The sequence below is a fragment of the Eleginops maclovinus genome, chromosome 16, assembly GCF_036324505.1.
Source record: "Eleginops maclovinus isolate JMC-PN-2008 ecotype Puerto Natales chromosome 16, JC_Emac_rtc_rv5, whole genome shotgun sequence".
Classification (NCBI taxonomy): Eukaryota; Metazoa; Chordata; class Actinopteri; order Perciformes; family Eleginopidae; genus Eleginops; species Eleginops maclovinus.
The window spans coordinates 7078552-7098189 of NC_086364.1; the positions used below are offsets into that span (position 1 = coordinate 7078552).

At 37.4% G+C, this 19638-nt stretch overlaps 1 protein-coding gene across 1 annotated transcript; it reads left to right on the forward strand.

Annotated features, from left to right (window-relative positions):
• Positions 1 to 341: 341 nt before the first annotated feature.
• pigq (phosphatidylinositol glycan anchor biosynthesis, class Q) lies at positions 342 to 17586 on the forward strand. The gene is made up of 14 exons (XM_063904529.1): positions 342 to 505; positions 1624 to 1799; positions 2766 to 2952; positions 3388 to 3674; positions 4409 to 4605; positions 5244 to 5375; positions 6141 to 6261; positions 6714 to 6840; positions 7282 to 7435; positions 11453 to 11564; positions 12925 to 13005; positions 13926 to 14040; positions 14904 to 14965; positions 15205 to 17586. The coding sequence occupies exons 2-14, from the start codon at positions 1647 to 1649 to the stop codon at positions 15355 to 15357; spliced, it is 1881 nt and encodes a 626-aa protein (XP_063760599.1). The 5' UTR covers positions 342 to 505; positions 1624 to 1646; the 3' UTR covers positions 15358 to 17586.
• Positions 17587 to 19638: the final 2052 nt, after the last annotated feature.

Genomic DNA, 19638 nt, shown 5'->3' on the forward strand with positions numbered 1-19638 from the left:
TATTGGAAGCAGCAGCAGTAGGAGGAGGCAAGTGTATGGTGTTCTTATATTCTTGTTGTACTGTTAATAACTTACTATGATTTTGATGATACAGTTCTTGTCATTGCACTTTGATGAAAACATAATGAAATGGGGTTGCTCATAATAAATCAATGACAATTATTAAAAAATAATAAAGTAGTTTTTATAATTAAGGAGTATTTTATACTTTTTCATTACAAAGAAAGAAAATGTAAAAACGAAAGTGGCCAAACGTAAGTAACGCATTCGAGACATCAACACCAAATGTTTTTGTCATAGTGCAAATTATATTTATTTCTTTAAATCTCAAAAAACAACTCCACGTTAGGGAAGCCGGAACCACACATAAGGAATGTGTTTCCTACCGGACAGTTTTATCCAACGGACTATCAACAAAAAATATGGCGTCTTCACTAAATCCATGATCGTTACTAGACTCGACGATATACATGGGAGGTGAACGATTTGTTCGTTGTTAAATAAGGTAAATATTGTATTTTTTTTACACACAAATAACTGATCTCCATACTGCTGTTATGTTGTTTACCTCTTAGTTGTATTAAGTTGTGTTATCATTCGTCTTTAATACTAATTTTCCTATACATGTTTAGTAAATTCATGTTATTTTATACATTATTTTTCGCTAGCTAACCTACTTTCCCGTGCTAGCCCAGTGATTGACTTCACTGTCACTGACATCAATAGTAATCCTGCCCCGGGCTTTATGTTGCCACAACAACACGCTACAAACTCAATATTTGAAGGGCATATAAGGAGGCCAACCGTCCAGCTCCGTTCATACCAAACTCCATTCAAAAATCAGGAAACCTTATCATTTTTCCAGCCGTCCGCTTTCCTGTAAAACCGTTCTAGGAACAGGAATATCTCTTATGAATATTAAGGATCCACTTTTCGATTCTGTAGACATCAGGTATTTTATATATTCATGACAATACATTTTCAACGTAGCCTACTTGACGTTTTGTGGTAAATTACTAATGTTACCAATGGTGCAAGAAGTATTTATATGGGTGAATAACAAGTAGTACAAGTGTAGGACATTTTGGTTTCAAGCCTTTGTTATTTTTACGGGATCTACACCAGGTTTTTATTCCAGCATTCAATTGAACCTTTTCGCAGGTTATACCCCATTTCTGTAAGCTGTTGTGAAAGGTTGAAGTCTTAGTAGGAACCAATGTACTGAGAGCCACAGGAAAGAAAAACCACAAACAATTGAAAGATGAACTAATGTTGTATTCATGGATTTGTATGTACCTACTTTGGGCACATTGACATGCATACATATTTGATGATATTAAAAAGGATCTTCACTCATATTATGTATCGTATTTTTAACGTTGCTTACAGTTCTATGCTTATTTTTTTTTCTTATCATCCTTTTGTGAACTTTTCCAGTCATATTCTGTCTTTCCGTCTTATTGCTTTTGTTGCTCTGACAGATGAATAGGCATTCAGGGATGTATTCAGAATTTCCTTTATCGTTTGTTAATGGGTAGAGATATCTAGAATACACCCAGCTGGCCTCTTTCTGCTTCTGTGTGCAGCAGAGCTCATCTGGATGTTGTTTCTTTTCTTTCTCAGATCAACAGAGCTGCAGTGAAGTCATGGTGCTGAAGATCTTCTTTCCGCAGTGCTGTAACCGGGCAGACAGCGGCCTGCTGGTCGGACGCTGGCTCTCCGGCCATGACTCTGCCGTGGTGTTGGCGGTCATCCACTATCCATTCATCCCAGGACAAGTCAAACAGTACATTCAGCAGGTCAGTGCAGCAGCACCAGAAACACCTCTGTGCCCTCCCAGATAAAAAAAACGGACGACTTTGTAAAACTTAGAATGTCTTGCAGCAACGCTCAGTGATGTTTTATAGGCATCATGATTTGACTCCTCAAGGACACATTTAACCTTAAAAAATAAATACATCTGCGTTACAATAAAACCAGTTTTTAACCCGGTAATAAAATTGCTCCTCTTTTTTTCTGACTCGTACAAAGAGGATAACTTAGCAGACCTTTCCTTATATTCGTTTGAGTATCAAAGTTACTTTCGAAACGTTGACATTTTCATTTTAACATTTTAATTTCAATTTTAATATTTGAATGTTGTGCAGAATTTCTTTACTTAACTACACCAATATTATTAGTATTATATTATCTGAAGAATACATTTGCTTCATAGAGGTTTTCGTACTCATGTGATCCAAACATTTACAATAATTCGGAGCGTTATACAGGCAAAATGTATAAGAAAAAGACCAAATATTCAGTTCAATCCCAAAAACTAAATTATAATTATTGTTATACAATTTTATAAATGCAACTTTTTTGTAAAATGACCTATATTCGGAAATCTTTGGATTTGGATTAAAAACAAAAAAGAAATTGTACAACCCTAGCCCTTTTAATCAGAAAATAAAGCCTCATATTTTCGGAAAGATAAATTCCTGGATATTTTCAAGACTCAGAAGGTTGTTTAACTGTCACTGCTGTTTTGAAAAATATTTAATCTGTTGCTCTATAAAACCTGATTTTCAACCCATTTCCCAAGTTCCTTATATTTTTCTAATAACAACAAAATGATGGCTGGAATTATCATCTTGCTCAGTTTGTCCATGAACTGAAATTAAAATGTCCCAAAAAAAGAGTCATGGAACCCTGCTTCTTAAAGGTGAAAAATGTGAAAGTCTTGCCTTTTCTTCTCATCGCACTCTTTCTTCTTCCCCCCACAGATACAGGCCAGCAGTGGGGTGGAGCTGTCCGTGCTGGGCTCATGGAGTCTCCCCAAAGAGGGTCAGGAGGGCATGGAGAGCTTCCTCAGAGACCTCAGCACCATCTTCCCCCAGAAGCGCTGGCTCCAGATCAACCGCGAGGTGGGCAAGACCGGCTTCAACTGCCAGGTCCTCCAACGGGATCAGAGTAAGACCCTCATACTGAAACTCTAATCAACCAATTAATAGTAAATAAAAACAACACCAGCAAAGCAATCAAATGAATAACACAATATGCAAGGGAAGCTAAAAGTGTCACAGAAGACACATAATAAATTAAATTTAAAAAAGAATCATTATAAATGTAACAAAAAACTAAACTATACCTTAATTTCCCATTTATTTATAAATCCCAAATTGCCTATAAATAATTAGCGTGTTTCTTGGGCTGGGTTTGCATAAAACATCCACATTTTGAAATATGGACCATCGGTAAAAAAGCAGTATCAATCCATTTTTTAAATGACTATTTTAGGTTACTTATTATTATGTGTGTCAAATGTTTTAATAAACCTCAGGAGAACTTCCTGTTCCACAGAAAGGAAGAAAGAGTTTTTAATGACTGTACCTTTGTGGTGGCCAGATGGAAGAGCAATTCCACGGGAGATTAAAAAGAAGGTGGAAAAGACTGATGGCGAGGCTGGAGGTGATGGACAAAAGAAGGAGAAAAAGAAGGTGAAAAAGAAGAAGGAGGAGAAGCAGAAAGAAGAAGAGGAGAAAAAGGAGGAGGAGAAAGAAGAGGAGGAAGATGAGGAGGAAAAGGTGATCTTCGTCCACTATGAGCAGAGGAAGGTGATGCTGTCGCAGCTTCACCCAGTCGAGAACGGAGTCTCAGACCCCAAAACCGATCCACCCTCTGAGCTGAGACAGGTACACCAACAGTGCTGCTCTTCATTTAGTTCCTGTTTGATGACTTCGATGATGTAAATACAAAAAAAACACTTTTTATTTGTTGTTGTTTAAGGTTTGAAAAATGCTAAAATTTTGAAAAAAGTGTTGGAAACGTTTTGAGTTTTGAATTGTATTATATAGGTGCATGAGGGGGCGACATATTCAATAAACCTCAATATACAGTAATGCAGTTTAGTCCAACGCTACCAGTCAAAATGTAATCTATGTTAAAACATATAATTGATTTAACATTCTAGACATCATAAGTTAGTTACGTGCAGTATATCAGTTAGTCAGTATATTATATGATGTTATGTCCTTTATTACATTACATTTTTACATTTAGGTGGAGGCTTCAAGTACACACAAGTGGTTTCCTGTCCTCTCCCTGCACTGTATACTTGTCTTTTATTTTTGAACAAAAACCTAAACTATATAACTGTTCCTTGTAAAGTGGGAACAAGTGGGAATGAAAATTGAAACGCTGGGATGTTTTTCGTTGGGCTCTTAAGATTTTTTCTTTTTTTTCTCCGACACTGCAGCAACAAACCCTAAAGAAAAGAAATAATGCAGCATGAAATTTAAACTGACAAAAGTCTGGAATCCCCTTTCAGTGAAATTATCAAATAATTGCCCTGTTCCCAGAGGATGTGCAGGTTAAAGCAGGTAGCCATGTGTATCCCTAACACCCTCCTCCTCTGCTCTGGGTCCAGATGTTCCAATCGGTGGCCCTCAGTCAGCCGCTGTACTTCCTGGACCGATACGACGACGGGCCCCTGAAGTCCACACACTGGCAGTCCGAGGGTCGAGAGGCCAGCATCATCGTGGAGCTGCTCAAACAATCCACCGTGCCGCTCTGCATGCTGCTCCGCTGGCTGCTCTCCATCTGGACCTGGATTTGTAACATCCGGTGAGAGGGGGAGGAAAAGACGCAATGTGCTCTATTTGACTTAGTCTTAACAAAGCCAGTCATAAGGGCAGCTGAGAGATCAACACGTGCTCAGTTAGATGAGATTTGATTCAACTTTATTGTCATTACACAGAGCAGCTAACCAGATGACACTAACAGGTGATAAAGTGCAAAGTATATTTACATATGTATAGGTAAAAACTATGAGATTTGAACATTAAATGCAATAAGATATATAACACAGGATGGTTAACATACAGTGTATACCCTAAAGACCAAATAGACAGTATACATGTATAATAAAATAATAAAAAGTCATGGTTTCTTTAAAAAAATGATCGATCTAGATGAAATATTGATGAGTTTACATAAGATGCATAACCAACTCAGGCCTGCAACGAACAATTAGCTTAATAATCAATTATTCTGCATATTTTTTTCTGATAAATGAATCTGTTGTCCTATACAAAATGTCAGAAAGAAGTGATAAATATCTTCTTTTTAAAATGTTCCACTTATTAAACATCACCTTCTGTTCTGCAAATATCAGATGTGAATACCTGTATCTGACTGGTGTCTTTACACTGTGAGGCAGCACACTTTAACATCATCATTATGTTTTTGTGTTTCATTCTTAGGATCTTCAGTCTGCCCCCGCTGCGCTTCCTGAGCAGTAAGCTGTCCACCTGTGTGCAGCTCAGCTACAGGACGGAACACATGAGGACGCTCAGCTCCCCGAAGAGAACCACCGAACACACGGAGTTCATGAGGTGAGTGTTAATGAAAGCAACACAGACACTCTCTCATGTTCTGTCGGCACACCTGCATATCAAAGCAGGGCTGCCCGGGCTCATCATAAGTACGTCCCGTCAGAAGACAGAGGATCTCTCTTCCAGGTGTGTCGTCCTCTTAGCTCTAGAACAAAAAAGTCCTAAATATCACTCGATTGTCCCTTCCCAAAGATTGCAAAAACTGGGATTTGTTCATCTTTTATCATTCATATCTTAAGCTGATCTTTAGAGGTTAAGGACTGCAGTAAGGGACAAACGTGTTGGACAGAAAAGCAGATTATATGGCATCAACATCTCTATAGTGGGACTACAATATTTGATTTAGAGTAAAAAATGCTGAATCTTTCTCCCAAACAGTCAACTGATGAATGTCACAATTAGCCTGAATCCCTGTACATGTTAAAAAACATGTCCTTAATGTATCAGTATTAGGGCAGCTTCATTTTTAATTAGTTACAAGATACATTTTATAGTAGACAGCTGCTTCGTTATAAAATCTCTGGGTGGATCATTCTTAAGTTTGAGGATTATAAACCCAGTGTGGTCTCTCAGTCAGCTGGTTAAATCTCACTTCAGAAACAATCACTGTGAAGCTTTTTTGAAACTTAATACTGAAATATCGGGAAAACTTTTGACCACATAGCATTTAATGTTTTATTTCATCTTATTTTAATAATTATATCGTAACCACTTCTATGTATTCTTGCAGACATTTTATTGTTGTCTGTGTCCGTGTGTTTCCAGGAAAGCAAACATGGTGGTGTCGGTTCTGGTGGACATGGCTCTCGGCATGCTGCTCATGTGGTGGCTGTACAAAGACAACCACATCAGCATGTTAGCCAACACCCTGGTGCCTGCAGCCGATGTGAGTGAGGGACACAGATCAGATCAGATATTTAAGTTCAACACTGTTGCTTTACATGAACAAGGCTTTTTAGGTAACTGCAAGAACGTTTAAGTTTAGTAATAAACTAATAAACCTTGATATTTTAATGTAAGTCTTTGGAAATACAATATACAATATTAAAAAGTACTATCTTGCATAACACAAGAAAGAGGAACACATCATAAAAGCATGTTAAAATACAATTCAAACGGTCATTAATTAGGTTAGAGAATATAAATAAAAACAAGCTAAAATACAATGAAACAGGTAAAGAAACACGGAATAAAATGTACAGTTTTGTATAAGACATAAATAGTTGTTTGATTTAGTTGAGTTGCACGTTTCTTGAATTTAGTTTAAGATATTTGGAGAATAAAAACTGAAAAAAAAGGGGCTGGTGTTTTGAACTCTTCCCTGTGATTCCTCGTCAGCATGTGGCCAAAGAGCTGGAGGAGCTGCTGCAGTGGCTGATGGGAGCTCCTGCTGGGCTGAAGATGAACCGGGCCCTGGACCAGGTGCTGGGCCGCTTCTTCCTCTACCACATTCACCTCTGGATCAGTGAGTCACAACAAAAACACACCCACACACACACCCACACACTCAGGGCTAAATCAATAACTGATAAAAGGAAAATAGTTCAGATTAACCGTTATGATGTCAAGTTGGTGCATTATTTCACCAAATTCTATCAATATTTCAGAAATAAACAATCCCACCTCCAGCTTTGGTTGTTGTCCCTGGACCCTAACCCTAAATTAAACATTAAAAGAAATACCAGTGAGCACAAAATATGTCGATGTTGATGTGTTCATTTTTCATTCAGCGCTTCATAAGTCCTGTCTTGATCCATTACTCTGGAAATGATGAAGCATTACATAATCACGATAGACTTTTTTGAACGTGTTGACCACTTCCATGCCAAAGAAAGTTATAAATAAAAGCTCTGCTCACTGCCTTGAGAGGCTTTAATTCTCCCCGATGCATCATCTCTCCTTCCAGGCTACATCCACCTGATGTCCCCGTTCATCGAGGGGATCCTGTGGTACGGTTGTTTGTCGGCCTGCTTCGGCCTGACGTTCGCCCTCTCGCTGCTCTCCGACATGGTGGCCCTGCTCACCTTCCACATCTACTGCTTCTACGTGTACGGAGCCAGGTGAGGCCTCAGCACAGCCACACAGCTAGCTCATGTTCTGTTTTTACTTACCGCTGCAACACAAAGAACAAGGGGCTCTGTTGAAGCATGGTAGAGCGAGTAGATAGATGTATGGGGGGAGGAAGGTGTTTGACCATGATAGCTAAAAAAAGCCCCTAAAACTTCACCTTTTTACTCTTAATTTCAATCTATCATCCTCTACCCCCCCCCATTCTCCTTCCACTTGGCTTAGGCCTTTTATATTATTTTATTTAGGAGAATAGGAATGCATTGATTCTTTTGCCAAAATAATAAATGTACTCCTATTCAACCAAAAACTAGAAAGGGTTAATCCATATCTGATTTACTTATGTTTTGGTTTTGAGTTATATCATTTGTAAAATAAAACTGCCAAACATAATTCCAAAACAACAAAACTTAAATCCCATAAGATAAGATAAACTCCATAAATTGTAAATACTGATTCAACTCGTCTTCTAAATTTGTTAGATGTTTCATTTATGTATTTACTAAGCCCAAAAAACATCATGAATTGAAATGTTTTAATGTTTACTGGGCTATTGTTAAGTGGCTGCCATCATTGTTTCTGAAGTAGTCCTTTGAAATGATTAAAAATTCAAATTCAAACTATTATTTAAAACATTTTCTATGCAGATACTTTGCAAAATCGCCCTCATAATTCAAGAATAATTAAATATTTCAAAATCGACATCTATTGAAAATACCTGTATGATCTCCTATTGCATTTCATTCAGCCGGAAACTAAAATGTCCTTTATATTAGTATTAATTATTAATATCAGCTTTATTATAGTCCATCTTTAGTATGTACTCTGCTTTTCCTAGATTCTTCCCAAGTTATTTCAAACTATCCACAATTAAATGTGACTCTAAATACTACGAAAATGCTTCCCATTAGTTGTAGTTGTTGTTATAGATTTTTCTGAGATGTTCCTCATGACTACCTGCAGGAGGCGTATGTTTCCAACCTTTTCCTTCTTCTTGTCCTCCTGTAAAGACATTATAATTCCAGTTCCTTTTCCGACCTGTCTTAGATTCTTGGTGGGAATTTAGACAAAATATTAAGGCGTACTTAATTAAACCCTCAGGGGGAAATTCAGTTCTGCACTCTGGTCTTAATTTACATTACACACAAACAGGACCTATACACATGCATTAGTGGAGATGTAGGGGGCACACAACTCGTTACTGTCCTCTATCTGTACCAGGAGGGTCAATTAAAATGATCATTCTTTTATTTTATTTCATAACAATGGACAGGAGAAACAAAGCATAAATAATGAATTGTGATTAAGTATCTCATTATTTCAACATTATAGAAGAAGAAGGAGCCCTTAATCGTCCCACAGAGGGGACATTTTACATTCTGCATTTGACCCATCCTAGTGTTAGGAGCAGTGGGCTGCCATATGTAATGCACCCGGGGAGCAGTGTAAGGAACGGTGCCTTGCTCAGGGACACCACGGTAGCACTTGGTCTTTCGGGGACTTGAACTGGTGACCTTCCAGTTCCCAGGCCAAGTCCCTATGGACGTTGCCACCACCGACACAAAATGACTTAGTATCTCATTATTTTCCCACAAGTATGAACTAAGGGATCCTTTTTTTCTCACTGTGGTCTTAGACAAAACTCTGGACATCAGGAAGCAATTTTTCCTAGGAATGATGGCCATTCATTAGTTCCATGACCCTGTCCGAGTATTGTGTATTTGGAGTCATGCAACAATTGAAAACCTCTGTGTTTTCCCGTCATAGAAAGCTGAGCGTACCGTAGTTATTATAATTTTAATTGTAGTTGGTACTACAAGACATGAATAATCCGTCTGGCAGAGCAGGATGTTTTTGTTTCACGTCACTGCTGCATAACTGGGTCATGCGGTTATTAAAAAGTAATTTGGTGCTCTTCACTCTGTTATAGTTCTTGAGCTCTTTTGATTGTCTCCTCTTCAGCGTTTGCTCAAGAGGTTTGCTTTTCTAGATAAGAAATAAAGTTATCCAAGGTAAGAAAAGACGTACCTTTATTAATCCCTGTGGGAAAATTCAAGTGTTTATGCAGCAACAGATTAAGAAGAGAAAGAACCAGTTCAGATTCACACAAGGATATCAAATTTAATAAAAAATGATATACAGATAAGTAACAATTTAAAACAAACAGTTTGAACAGAAAATAATTAGAGATGATGTGGGCATATATACATTTTGAAGTCCGTATTGTTAAAAATACACACATGTATGTGTGCTGAAGAAAAGTGCAAGTCAAAGTCTTTGTGCAAGAGTGCAGGCTTTATGTGCAGTCCGGGTGGTTATCAGTGAGTCACATGGTTAACTCCTGGTTGTGCAGCCTGATGGCTACAGGCACAAAGGAGTTTCCCAGGCGCTTGGTGCTGTGCAGAGGTGGGATGAGTCAGTGGCTGAACGTAAAGTTAAAGTGTGACATTTAGACATGCGTGTATAAAACACCTTATGATAATGTTTACAGTGATCCTGAGGATGTCAGATTTATATTTAAAATTCCTGCAAGCTGAATAAAATTCAGGAGAGAAGGGAAAACACAAAAAAGCATTATAGGGCCTCTTTAAATATTATACATGCAAACACCATCATCATGTTCGTCTAAATTGAGGAACCTTTACTACTCTGGTTAAAAAAAAGAGCGCACGTGGTTGCTTAGACTCTATGAATAAATATGACATTTATAAATATCCTGGTGCACCATTAAATATCTAAAAATAGTTTGGCTCTCCCTTTGAATCTTCCTTTTTAATTTCTGAACATGTCAGGGCATGTAAAGGCATGCCTGAACATGTCTGCTGGCTAATCCTGTTTGGGGAATAAATTATAAATCCAATGATAATTTAATTCTTAGCAAATCATGCCTGTGTGTTTGACTCTCAGGTACACCCCCCTCCTCTTGAATCCCATCCGTTTTATTTGAGTAAAAGCCACAGATGAGCCAGGCAGCTGCAGGGTGTGATTGAAGGCTCAGCGCTGTGATAATAGTCTTGGTGTTGGAGGAGAGAGGATCGACTAAATTATGCATTTGCTCTAAAGATAGCTTAGCTCACACGCAGTGATGCATAATGAAATATTACCCACTTTCTTTCTGCATATTTATGCCCCGGCAGCTCCTACATTTGTGCGAGTGTGTGTTTTCAGATTAAGTTTGAGATGCCTTTGTCAGGGTAACTTATTAAATGTGTATGCATGGACCGAAAAATATCTCTTGCTGCGATCACCATGCAGTTCCCACATTGGAGAGAATTATTAATAACTATCCTTGTTAATACATATTTAATAATAATCTGAAAATTCTTTCGAAAACTTTATTTAAAAAAGGGATGAACAAACTTACATCTAGGATGGGGAAAAAAAAGTGTAGGGCTGTACCAAGTATCTTTCAGCTTGCTGCAAAATACACGCTACGGCCCAAAACGTTTTTCATTTAAAAGACTATTTTTGCCCCTGCATATAATTATCAGGTTGCACCCTTAATACTAACATAATACCATTTTATAAATCATAAAATCTTTATTCGTCCCTAGGATTGGACATTTACAGAGTTATAACAGCAAAGTTACGGCCAATAAATAAATACAAACAATTAAAAATGAATGAGTAGTTTAATATACATCTCTGGACAAAATGAAGAGACCACTCGTTGCTTAAATCTTTATCTCAACATGTCAGCCATTCCAGTGTCTGTTGATTTCCAACACAGAGAAATGCTGTCAGTAGTATAGAATACAGTAAAAAAAATAATATGGATTTAACTCAAAGACATACCTATAAATAATAAAACAAGAGAAATGGTAATGCTGAAGTGGTCTCTTAATTGTTTCCGGGGTGTACATTAAAGAGGAAAACATAAAAAATATAACCAATTTCTCTCATTCTCCCCTCTCTACATCTTCTTTCTTCTCTTCCACCCTTTTTTTCTCTTATGTACACCTATTGTGCACATTTATTAAATTAACTGTTCCTCTGTGTGTGTGTGTCAGGCTGTACTGTCTGAAGATCTACGGCCTCTCGTCTCTCTGGAGGCTCTTCAGGGGGAAGAAGTGGAACGTCCTGCGGCAGAGGGTGGACTCCTGCTCCTACGACCTGGACCAGGTAACCCCCAAGGTGGAAGCAGTGCTCAGGCGTTTCACCTTAGTAAACAAAGCAATACCGAAGTTTGCAATTACTCCATTACAAGTTAAAGCCCTGAATTGCATGTTTCTTAGATAAAATGACGAAGGTATTACCAACCAATTATACTGTAATTACCAAAAGTCAGGTAGCTTGTTTTTTTTACCAAGAGACTATTAACTGTATCCGAACATATATCATATTTAACAGTGACAAAACCATGATGATCATGTTTTATCATGCTTTTATTGAGTCAAATCTGTCCTTTTCTTTAATGCCATGGTTTGTTGGCCTGCCTTCAGAGAGCAGAAACTCTCTAACTCATAAAGTGGTCTACAGACTGATTGGTGAGCCACAGCTAAACCTGGATTAAAGCAGTTGTCCGGCTCTATATTGAATGATGACTTCCCTCTGCACTCAAAATTTAAGCTTAAACTGGAGGTTAGTTGTACCAAGGTGTAGAACAAAGCGGTATAAGAACAGATTTATTCCAGCAGCTATTGCACAAATGAATAAGTCGCATCACACAGATGCCTATTTATTTATTAACTTTGAACGCCATGTTTGTACTTGTTTCTTTTTAAATTATTTTAGATGTGACGGAGCAAGGTGTACTTTTATTAGAGATGTGTCTGTTGACTGTGTTGTTTTTAGAATGTGTGTCAGGATGGATCCCTTGTCTTTTTATCTTATTACGGGTAGAAATAAATAACCTGAACCTGATAAGCACAATGTAATTTAAGTATAAAATAACAGCGCCCATAATGCAGAATTTCAAAGGATTATGTAATTACAAAATATTATATTATTCTGTTTTTATCTCTATTGTACATATGAGCGCTTTTACGTCAAATTTTAGCCAATTTGAGATACTTTGAATATTACTTGGAACATAAGTGAGGTTTAATGCACGCCTCTTTCAGAGGGATTTGTTCAGGTCCCTTCCTTTCACTCTGATAAACTTAACAGAGATTTTAACAACAGGCTGTTTATGTGTGTCACCGTGAGCCTTCAAACATGCAGATAAAAGCAAAGTTTAGAAGATCCTCAAGAGAGGATGACAGGCCGCACAAAAAAAAGGAGTTTAGTTTAGAAGGATAATTATCACCCATTAATATTTGCATTTGGTGACAAGTTCACACTTTAATTGTGCATTATGCCTTTTTGGGTTCATCTAAAAATTGGTTCCTTGGTTTTAGACACGTTCAAGTCCCAGAATTCACACACACACACACACACACGCACACTCACACACACATACACACACACACACACACACATTGTGATCACCACAGAGACTGACGTTTACTCTGAGTGTGTTTGTGTGTTTGTGTTGCTTCAGCTCTTCATTGGGACGCTGCTGTTCACCGTGCTGCTGTTCCTGCTGCCCACCACAGCGCTCTACTACTTGGTCTTCACTCTGGTAAGATGAGTCAAACGGAAACACACTCCTGTAGCAAAATCTACTTCATCGCTAACCAAACATTTAGAGCTGTAGACGGGAATCTAAAAAAAAGCTGTGAATCATCATGAAAACCTCTTGAGGACACCAAATGAAAGTCTAAAGAATGTTTTTAAGTAAGCACATTCAGTGATAAGGGAATAGATATTGCCTTATATTTTGAGTGTTGTCTTTCCTGGTTCCGAAGGCTGCATGACTGTAAAGTTAATAAATGCCTGTTGCTAGCATCAATAGACATGACACGTGAGTTGGTTTTCTATATCATTTTTTTGTTTAAAGGGATAAATTCTTCCATGGAAATTTCCTCGGGGCACATCAACATTTCTCTATAATAAGCACCAGATGTTCTTCTTGGAAATTATTGGACATTTTAACACACCCCTACATTCTGTTTCAAAGCTTTCTGCACCCTGACCAGGAATGAAACTGCGGTAGAGAAATACTGAATCATTTTGTTACATGGTTTATTTAGATAGTGGCCTGAACATAGTCAGTTAGAATACTGGATTCAGCCAGTATTAAGCTTTCAAATGTGAAATAGTTTCTTAGCTTCCCTAATGTTCACATGATACTCATTACTTCATATATCCTGTGTCTTGAATCTAATCTCTTTCTAACTATTAGAATCCCTTATAACTAACTAACAATCACGTTGACATATACAAACATTCCTAGCTTGGTGTGCAGAGGATGGGATTGATGGCTAATAAATTGTGGAATGTGTGCTTAAATTTGTTCAAAATTCATTCAAATAATGGCTAATTGGGTTATCCACAACACTGAGTAATCCATTCACTAAGTACCTTGTTTTAAAATGTGACTCCAGGGATGATTATATCCAGTAGGGTGGGTTTGTTTTTAACAACTGTGTGTCCCTGCAGTTGCGGCTGGTGGTGGTGCTGTTCCAGGGCGTGCTCCACCTCAGTGTGGACTTCATCAACTCCTTCCCTCTGTTCGCTGTGGCGCTCCGCATCACCCGCTCCTACAGACTAGCAGGTACTTTTAATCATGGATGACTTTATTTATGTAAAACTCCTCAATCAGAGGGACATGATGGAAGTGCAATGCTTTTCAAGTTGAAGCTCTTACCACAAATGGATTATATTTAGATATCAAGATGCATGATCACACTACGGATTCATCCTATAGACTCGAGGATCTGAAACTTTCCATATTTAGGAGGAAAATATACTTCTGAATGAGTCCTAAAGCACAGAAATGAGTCAGCATTTTTGCACTTTGCACAGGTTCCCTTTTCTCAATAAGCTCTGTGGTTAACACGTGCTTGAGAGATTTAACATTATTTTTTCTACCTGATAAACAAAGTATGTAAATGAAATTGCTTCAATACTATCAAGAATTCAAGAAAAAATCCCTGTCATTCAATACCACATTAAAATACCTAAGGGTTAAATGTCATTAGTGATCCAATAAGCATTCAGCAAGCTTGTACCAACATCTAATCATGCTAAGACAGTATGAAAAAAAAGAAGGAGCACTTTTTGAATATTAAAGCATGTCAAACATTTCACAGTAGAGGAACAAAATACAAATATAAACCGTTAACACTTTGATTGTGTTTATATCATAATTCCATCCAAAATCCAATTGATAAATCCCATTGGCTTTTGTTTATGGAACCAGGGCGATGCTAACGTCAGGGTTCTGCTACAAACCTATTTCATCCCTGCTCCGCTCTTTTCATGTGTCAACATGTTAAAGCCATTAGGGAATGATTGGACTGACAGATTGATGACAACGTGTTCATTATCTGAAGGTTATTGAGTCCTGAAAGCAAAGAGATGTATGGTTGGATGAGTGTATAGATGATTCTGGACTCTTATCGATGTTCTTCACAGAGGGTGTAAAGTTCAGGGTGCTGTGTGAAGAGCCTGGGACGGCCCTGCACCTGATGATGGAGGTAAGAGGCCACATTTTGTTTCCTTTTTAAAGATCTTAAAGGTAAGGCTCTTTAATTCCCTTGCCATCTAAAATGCTTTTCTTTGTGTCTATTCTGAGGCTTCTAGTAATGGAGTAAATTCACTGCAATTTGTTTGTCTGTTTAGTGAAGGATTTAGAACTTTTTCAACCTGACAATACCATTTGCAGCAGTTCTTGTCTAATTTTTGAGACATCGACCTCTTGTGTTTCCCTCCTCAGATTAACCCTCTGAAGAGCAGCACGGTCGTTCAGTTGTACCGCACCCCGACGTACAGCTGTTACCCCAAAGACTCGTGGGCGGCCCTGGTGAAGAAACTGTTTGTTGGGGAGCTGATTTATCCCTGGAGACACAAAACCACCAAAACCGACTGAGAGAGACATCTCTCACAGAGAGACGGAGGGGTGAGGGAACAACAGAAAAGGAAGTGGCTGAATAAATAATGAGATGGCGGGGGAAATGGGAACCACGGTGGAGAGGTAAAAATACATTTGAGTTAAGGCGCCTAAATGTTAGATTGGAAGAAAGTTACAGAAGCAGAAGAAAGGTGTTTCAGAGCACAGTGAACAAGGCAATGTAAGACACAAACTTAAAAACCAGCAATTAGTCGCGTCCTGCTGCTGTAAGAACTGGGATCACAAGATGACTTTCACTACATGATGGAAATCCTTTTATTAATCCTTCATTTGAGGATTTGACATCAGCTGTTTTCCTTTGTTGTAGAAATAATATGAGTATTTAAACTCCAGTAATAAATGTATATGCACAATGTTTCACAAAGAAAAACACCACTAAAGGACCCAAACTGTTTTCTTTTGTATGGTTTAGGACAAAGTGGAATTACTAATCCTTAGATAAGACTTAATAGAAAAAACTAATTAGAAAGAATACAAGCAGATGACAGTGCATTGTTTGGCTTTTGTGCTGGTGCGCCTGCTTCTTAAATGTAATTTAAATGTACATTTCAAGTGCCATAAGCAAATAACAAATACTGGTGTACCACTCACTATCACAAAAATGAAGTACAGCTTGTTTTTGACACTCCATGGGCTTTCCTGTAAAACCTACAAAACATTTTTGATCACAAGATGTCTCATTATCTAAAGGTTTATAGAGTGGCAGGAAAAGGTCCTACCATCTTTAAATGAGTCATTATTTTAGCAATTTTGTTTCACTGGATTGGAGTAGTTCTTTGTTGTTATTTTAATGGGATTTTGGTTGGATGCCTGAAATGAAAAATGAGGTTATTACAAGTTTATGAAACTTTCATTTTATGATAAATACCCCTATTGTGAATGTTTGAAGCTGTAACCCATCTCAAAAAAGATCTGTTGATAACAAGTGTCTCCATTAAAACGTCATCACACCAAACGCCACAACAAGACACCTAGTTAGCGGTGGTGACCAACAATGTAGTCTCTTGATAGCGTAACATTAGCTTTTTACCGTTTGCATTTATGTTTCAAAAATCATAAAAGGGGTTTTGATATATAAGGATTATCTAACTGAACAAATCGTACACATTTCCCATTTTTGTTTAACACAGAGCTTACTTTCTGCTCAAATCACATAGTTTTTTTTACCAAGGAACCAGGGCGTTGACAAGTTCCCGGTTGTCCAACAAAAATAAAATCATCCCTACAACACTCCAAGTCGTGAAACACCAGAATATAAACATTTTGGTTTTCATTACCCAAAACTGTCACTCCAGCACCAGCCTCTAGATAAACCTTTTGTTGTTACCATTGAAGCTTTGGAGGGATTCTAGAAATATTCAAGTGAGACTGACTTTTTGTGAACTGCAGCCACTGCTTACTATGATGCTAGCACATGGCTAAGAGTATGTCAAGTAAAAAAGAGTCATCAAATCAGACTCCATGTTTAATGTGAACATCCAATTTGACAGCAGTAACCACAGGATTCCACTCAGTAATCAGGTATTCATGCTTTAACTGCACTGATCATGTAGGAAGTCTTAGATTTTATATAATTAAAGTATTAGCAAAGGTCTACCTAAAATGCAAAAACTGATTTATTTACTTTTTAATACTTTGTGTTTTAATGTTTAGTTGAAAAATTATTTGTGATTTATGTGTTAATTTGTTGCCATATTTCACAGTTGTGGAGGGAGTTACTGTTCTGTTATGGTACGAAGCAAACCTTTATTTTGCTCAGGGTGAATTTGTCAGCATTTGTCTTGTTATTTCTAATATACAGTATGTGCCTATTCATGTCATTTTTAATTTTGTGTAATTCTTTGTAACAATTAACTTAATCCTTCTCTGCTTGACGTCTGCCTTGCTCAGTACAAACTGTAGGTGAACGATACATAAGCTGTTAAAAGTTCAACATTATTTCCACTTTTTATAAAGCTTGGCAATGAAATTACCTCCGCCTGCAGTCTTAATGCTGAGTAAGAATTAAAAACACATTTTCAGACTCTTAAATGTGAACTATTTCTGTACTTTAGTTAGCGTCCTTATCACCAATTTGTTAAATTGTCTAAATGTGCATTCTTGTTTTTGTAACCCTTTATTTGATCATCTCCTACTGATCTGTAATAAACGTTCCATTGCCATTTAATAAAATTAATGCCTATTTAATATACTGGTGTCTTTTCTTTTCCGATGAGGCTTAACTTTTCATAAACAGCTTATAAAATAATTGGTATAGAAATGATGACAGTCACTTGACTTAATCTAATCTGTAATGTCAATAAGAGCCAGACCCCAGAGCTGCTCTATTAATACATTTTAATAAGAATTTTTGTGCCTACATTTAATGAGATTTATTCCGACAGCATGTGCTGCTGTAGCGTACACGTATCCCGTTTTACTGTAATCCTGGGATCGGTCTTTTATATTCAGATTATTATCATTATAAATCCAAACTGATCCATAGATCATCGGAGCAGTGTCTTAATGTTTTTTTCTGACAATCAAACAAAAGGAAAAATATAGTTCCTGCACGACTAATGATGACAACCCTAAATTAACTTGTTAAAAAGGACAGTTTTTGCCTCATGTTATGATTCGAGATGTTTTGTTCTGTTATTATGTATTGTATGTATGTAGTTATGTCATTATACAGTATGGTTAAATGACTTCTAATGGTGTTTTGTGTCTTATTGTATGCCATTGATAAGCCACAAAGGGCAATTAAGGGGGGGGGGGGATACTCTGAAACTGTTTTTTATAGACTTTGTTAAAAATGATATACACTCATTTTCACAGCCTGTGCTTAATGGGGTTTAATCGAAATGTTGAATCACTGGCTTGACGTTTTTTAATTTTTTTTATTTAAGAGAAATAATTGTTTTTTTACAAATAAAATAGCAACAGCAGTACAACAAAATAACAACAATTGAATTAGGTAACTATGTGCAAGTCCAAAGTAGGTTTATACAATTGTTAACGTTTTGTATGTGGGTCAAGAATTGGTTGTGCAGTCTGTTGGCTACTGGTACAAAGTTCATTATTAGACATACTTATTTGTAGAGGCATTAAACTGTTGTTTCTTTGAATATGAGATGACAAGTTGGAAGATATTAAAATATAATTGTGGATAATCACTTTAACTTTCAACCAAATCAATTGATCCCCCTTCTTATTTGCTTATGTTCAAGAGCATGTACAGTAGTCAATATATTCTAAACCTGTTACCACTTTGAATCTGCTTTACTCATCATATTATCTTTCATTATTCATGGTTTTGCTGCCAATACCAGCCTGAGTGATTTGGTTCTTTGTGTGTAGGTGTTTATCCTCGGGAGATTTTAGCAAAGCTAAAGAGAAGTGAGTCATGATGTTAAGAAAACAGATTTGACACAGATGGCATCAAACTCAGCCTTACTACTGTACATCACATGTCGATTACAACTCATGTCACCATGCAGTTATGCTGCATTATACTGTGTAATCTTCCCTCATTTGATCATTACCATGATGTATGTACAGTATGGGACTATACTGTTTAACATTCACTTTTTCTACATTTACCACAAGAACAGGCAACAACAAAGAAAACAATGCCTCATTGTGTATTCCTTAGAGTCAGAATGAAATAACCATACAAAATCAACACAACCTACACAAGATTAAAACAGACAGTGTTCTGAGTAAATAAAATTGTCAATCAACCAATCTACCTTCAGAGCAGGAATTTATTAATGTTTTATCCACATGATTTCCATTGTTCTGTTCGTGTTTCAGTAACAAATGAATCATCTTTGTTGTCCACATTCCCCTCACCATCTGCGTGTTGTTGACAGCAGATTTTTATGGACGTTTTGCTAAGCCAATGTATTACATCCTGCGTAAGACCAGTGTCCAACCATATGAGTTGACAGGCGGGGCTTGGAGTGAGAGGGAGGGAACCACGGAGAGGAGACTCTGGCGAGCAGCGGATCTGTCAGCAGTGTTGTTGTACGGTACTGAGAAGCCACAGCTGTGATTATGATTCAATATAATGGAGAAATATGGAGATATCAGAGACTGGGATTATTGAGTACACCTACAGAGATTTGGACTGGACATAAAACTGTCACAGGCTTCTGATCCCTCTGCAGATATCGGTGTTTTCTGGATATAACGCATTGAAGTTACAGGAATCTTTGTCATTCCGGACCAGAGGAAGACAAGGGGGCCTGAAATTGC

What these genes read in the sequence shown, in the direction of transcription:
- pigq (XM_063904529.1), top strand. Translation starts at nt 1,647, where the DNA reads ATGGTGCTGAAGATCTTCTTTCCGCAGTGCTGTAACCGGGCAGACAGC. An exon ending in ACTACTTGGTCTTCACTCTG is followed by an intron (nt 13,006 to 13,925) that starts GTAAGATGAGTC and finishes GTGTCCCTGCAG; the next exon opens with TTGCGGCTGGTGGTGGTGCT. An exon ending in CCCTGCACCTGATGATGGAG is followed by an intron (nt 14,966 to 15,204) that starts GTAAGAGGCCAC and finishes TTCCCTCCTCAG; the next exon opens with ATTAACCCTCTGAAGAGCAG.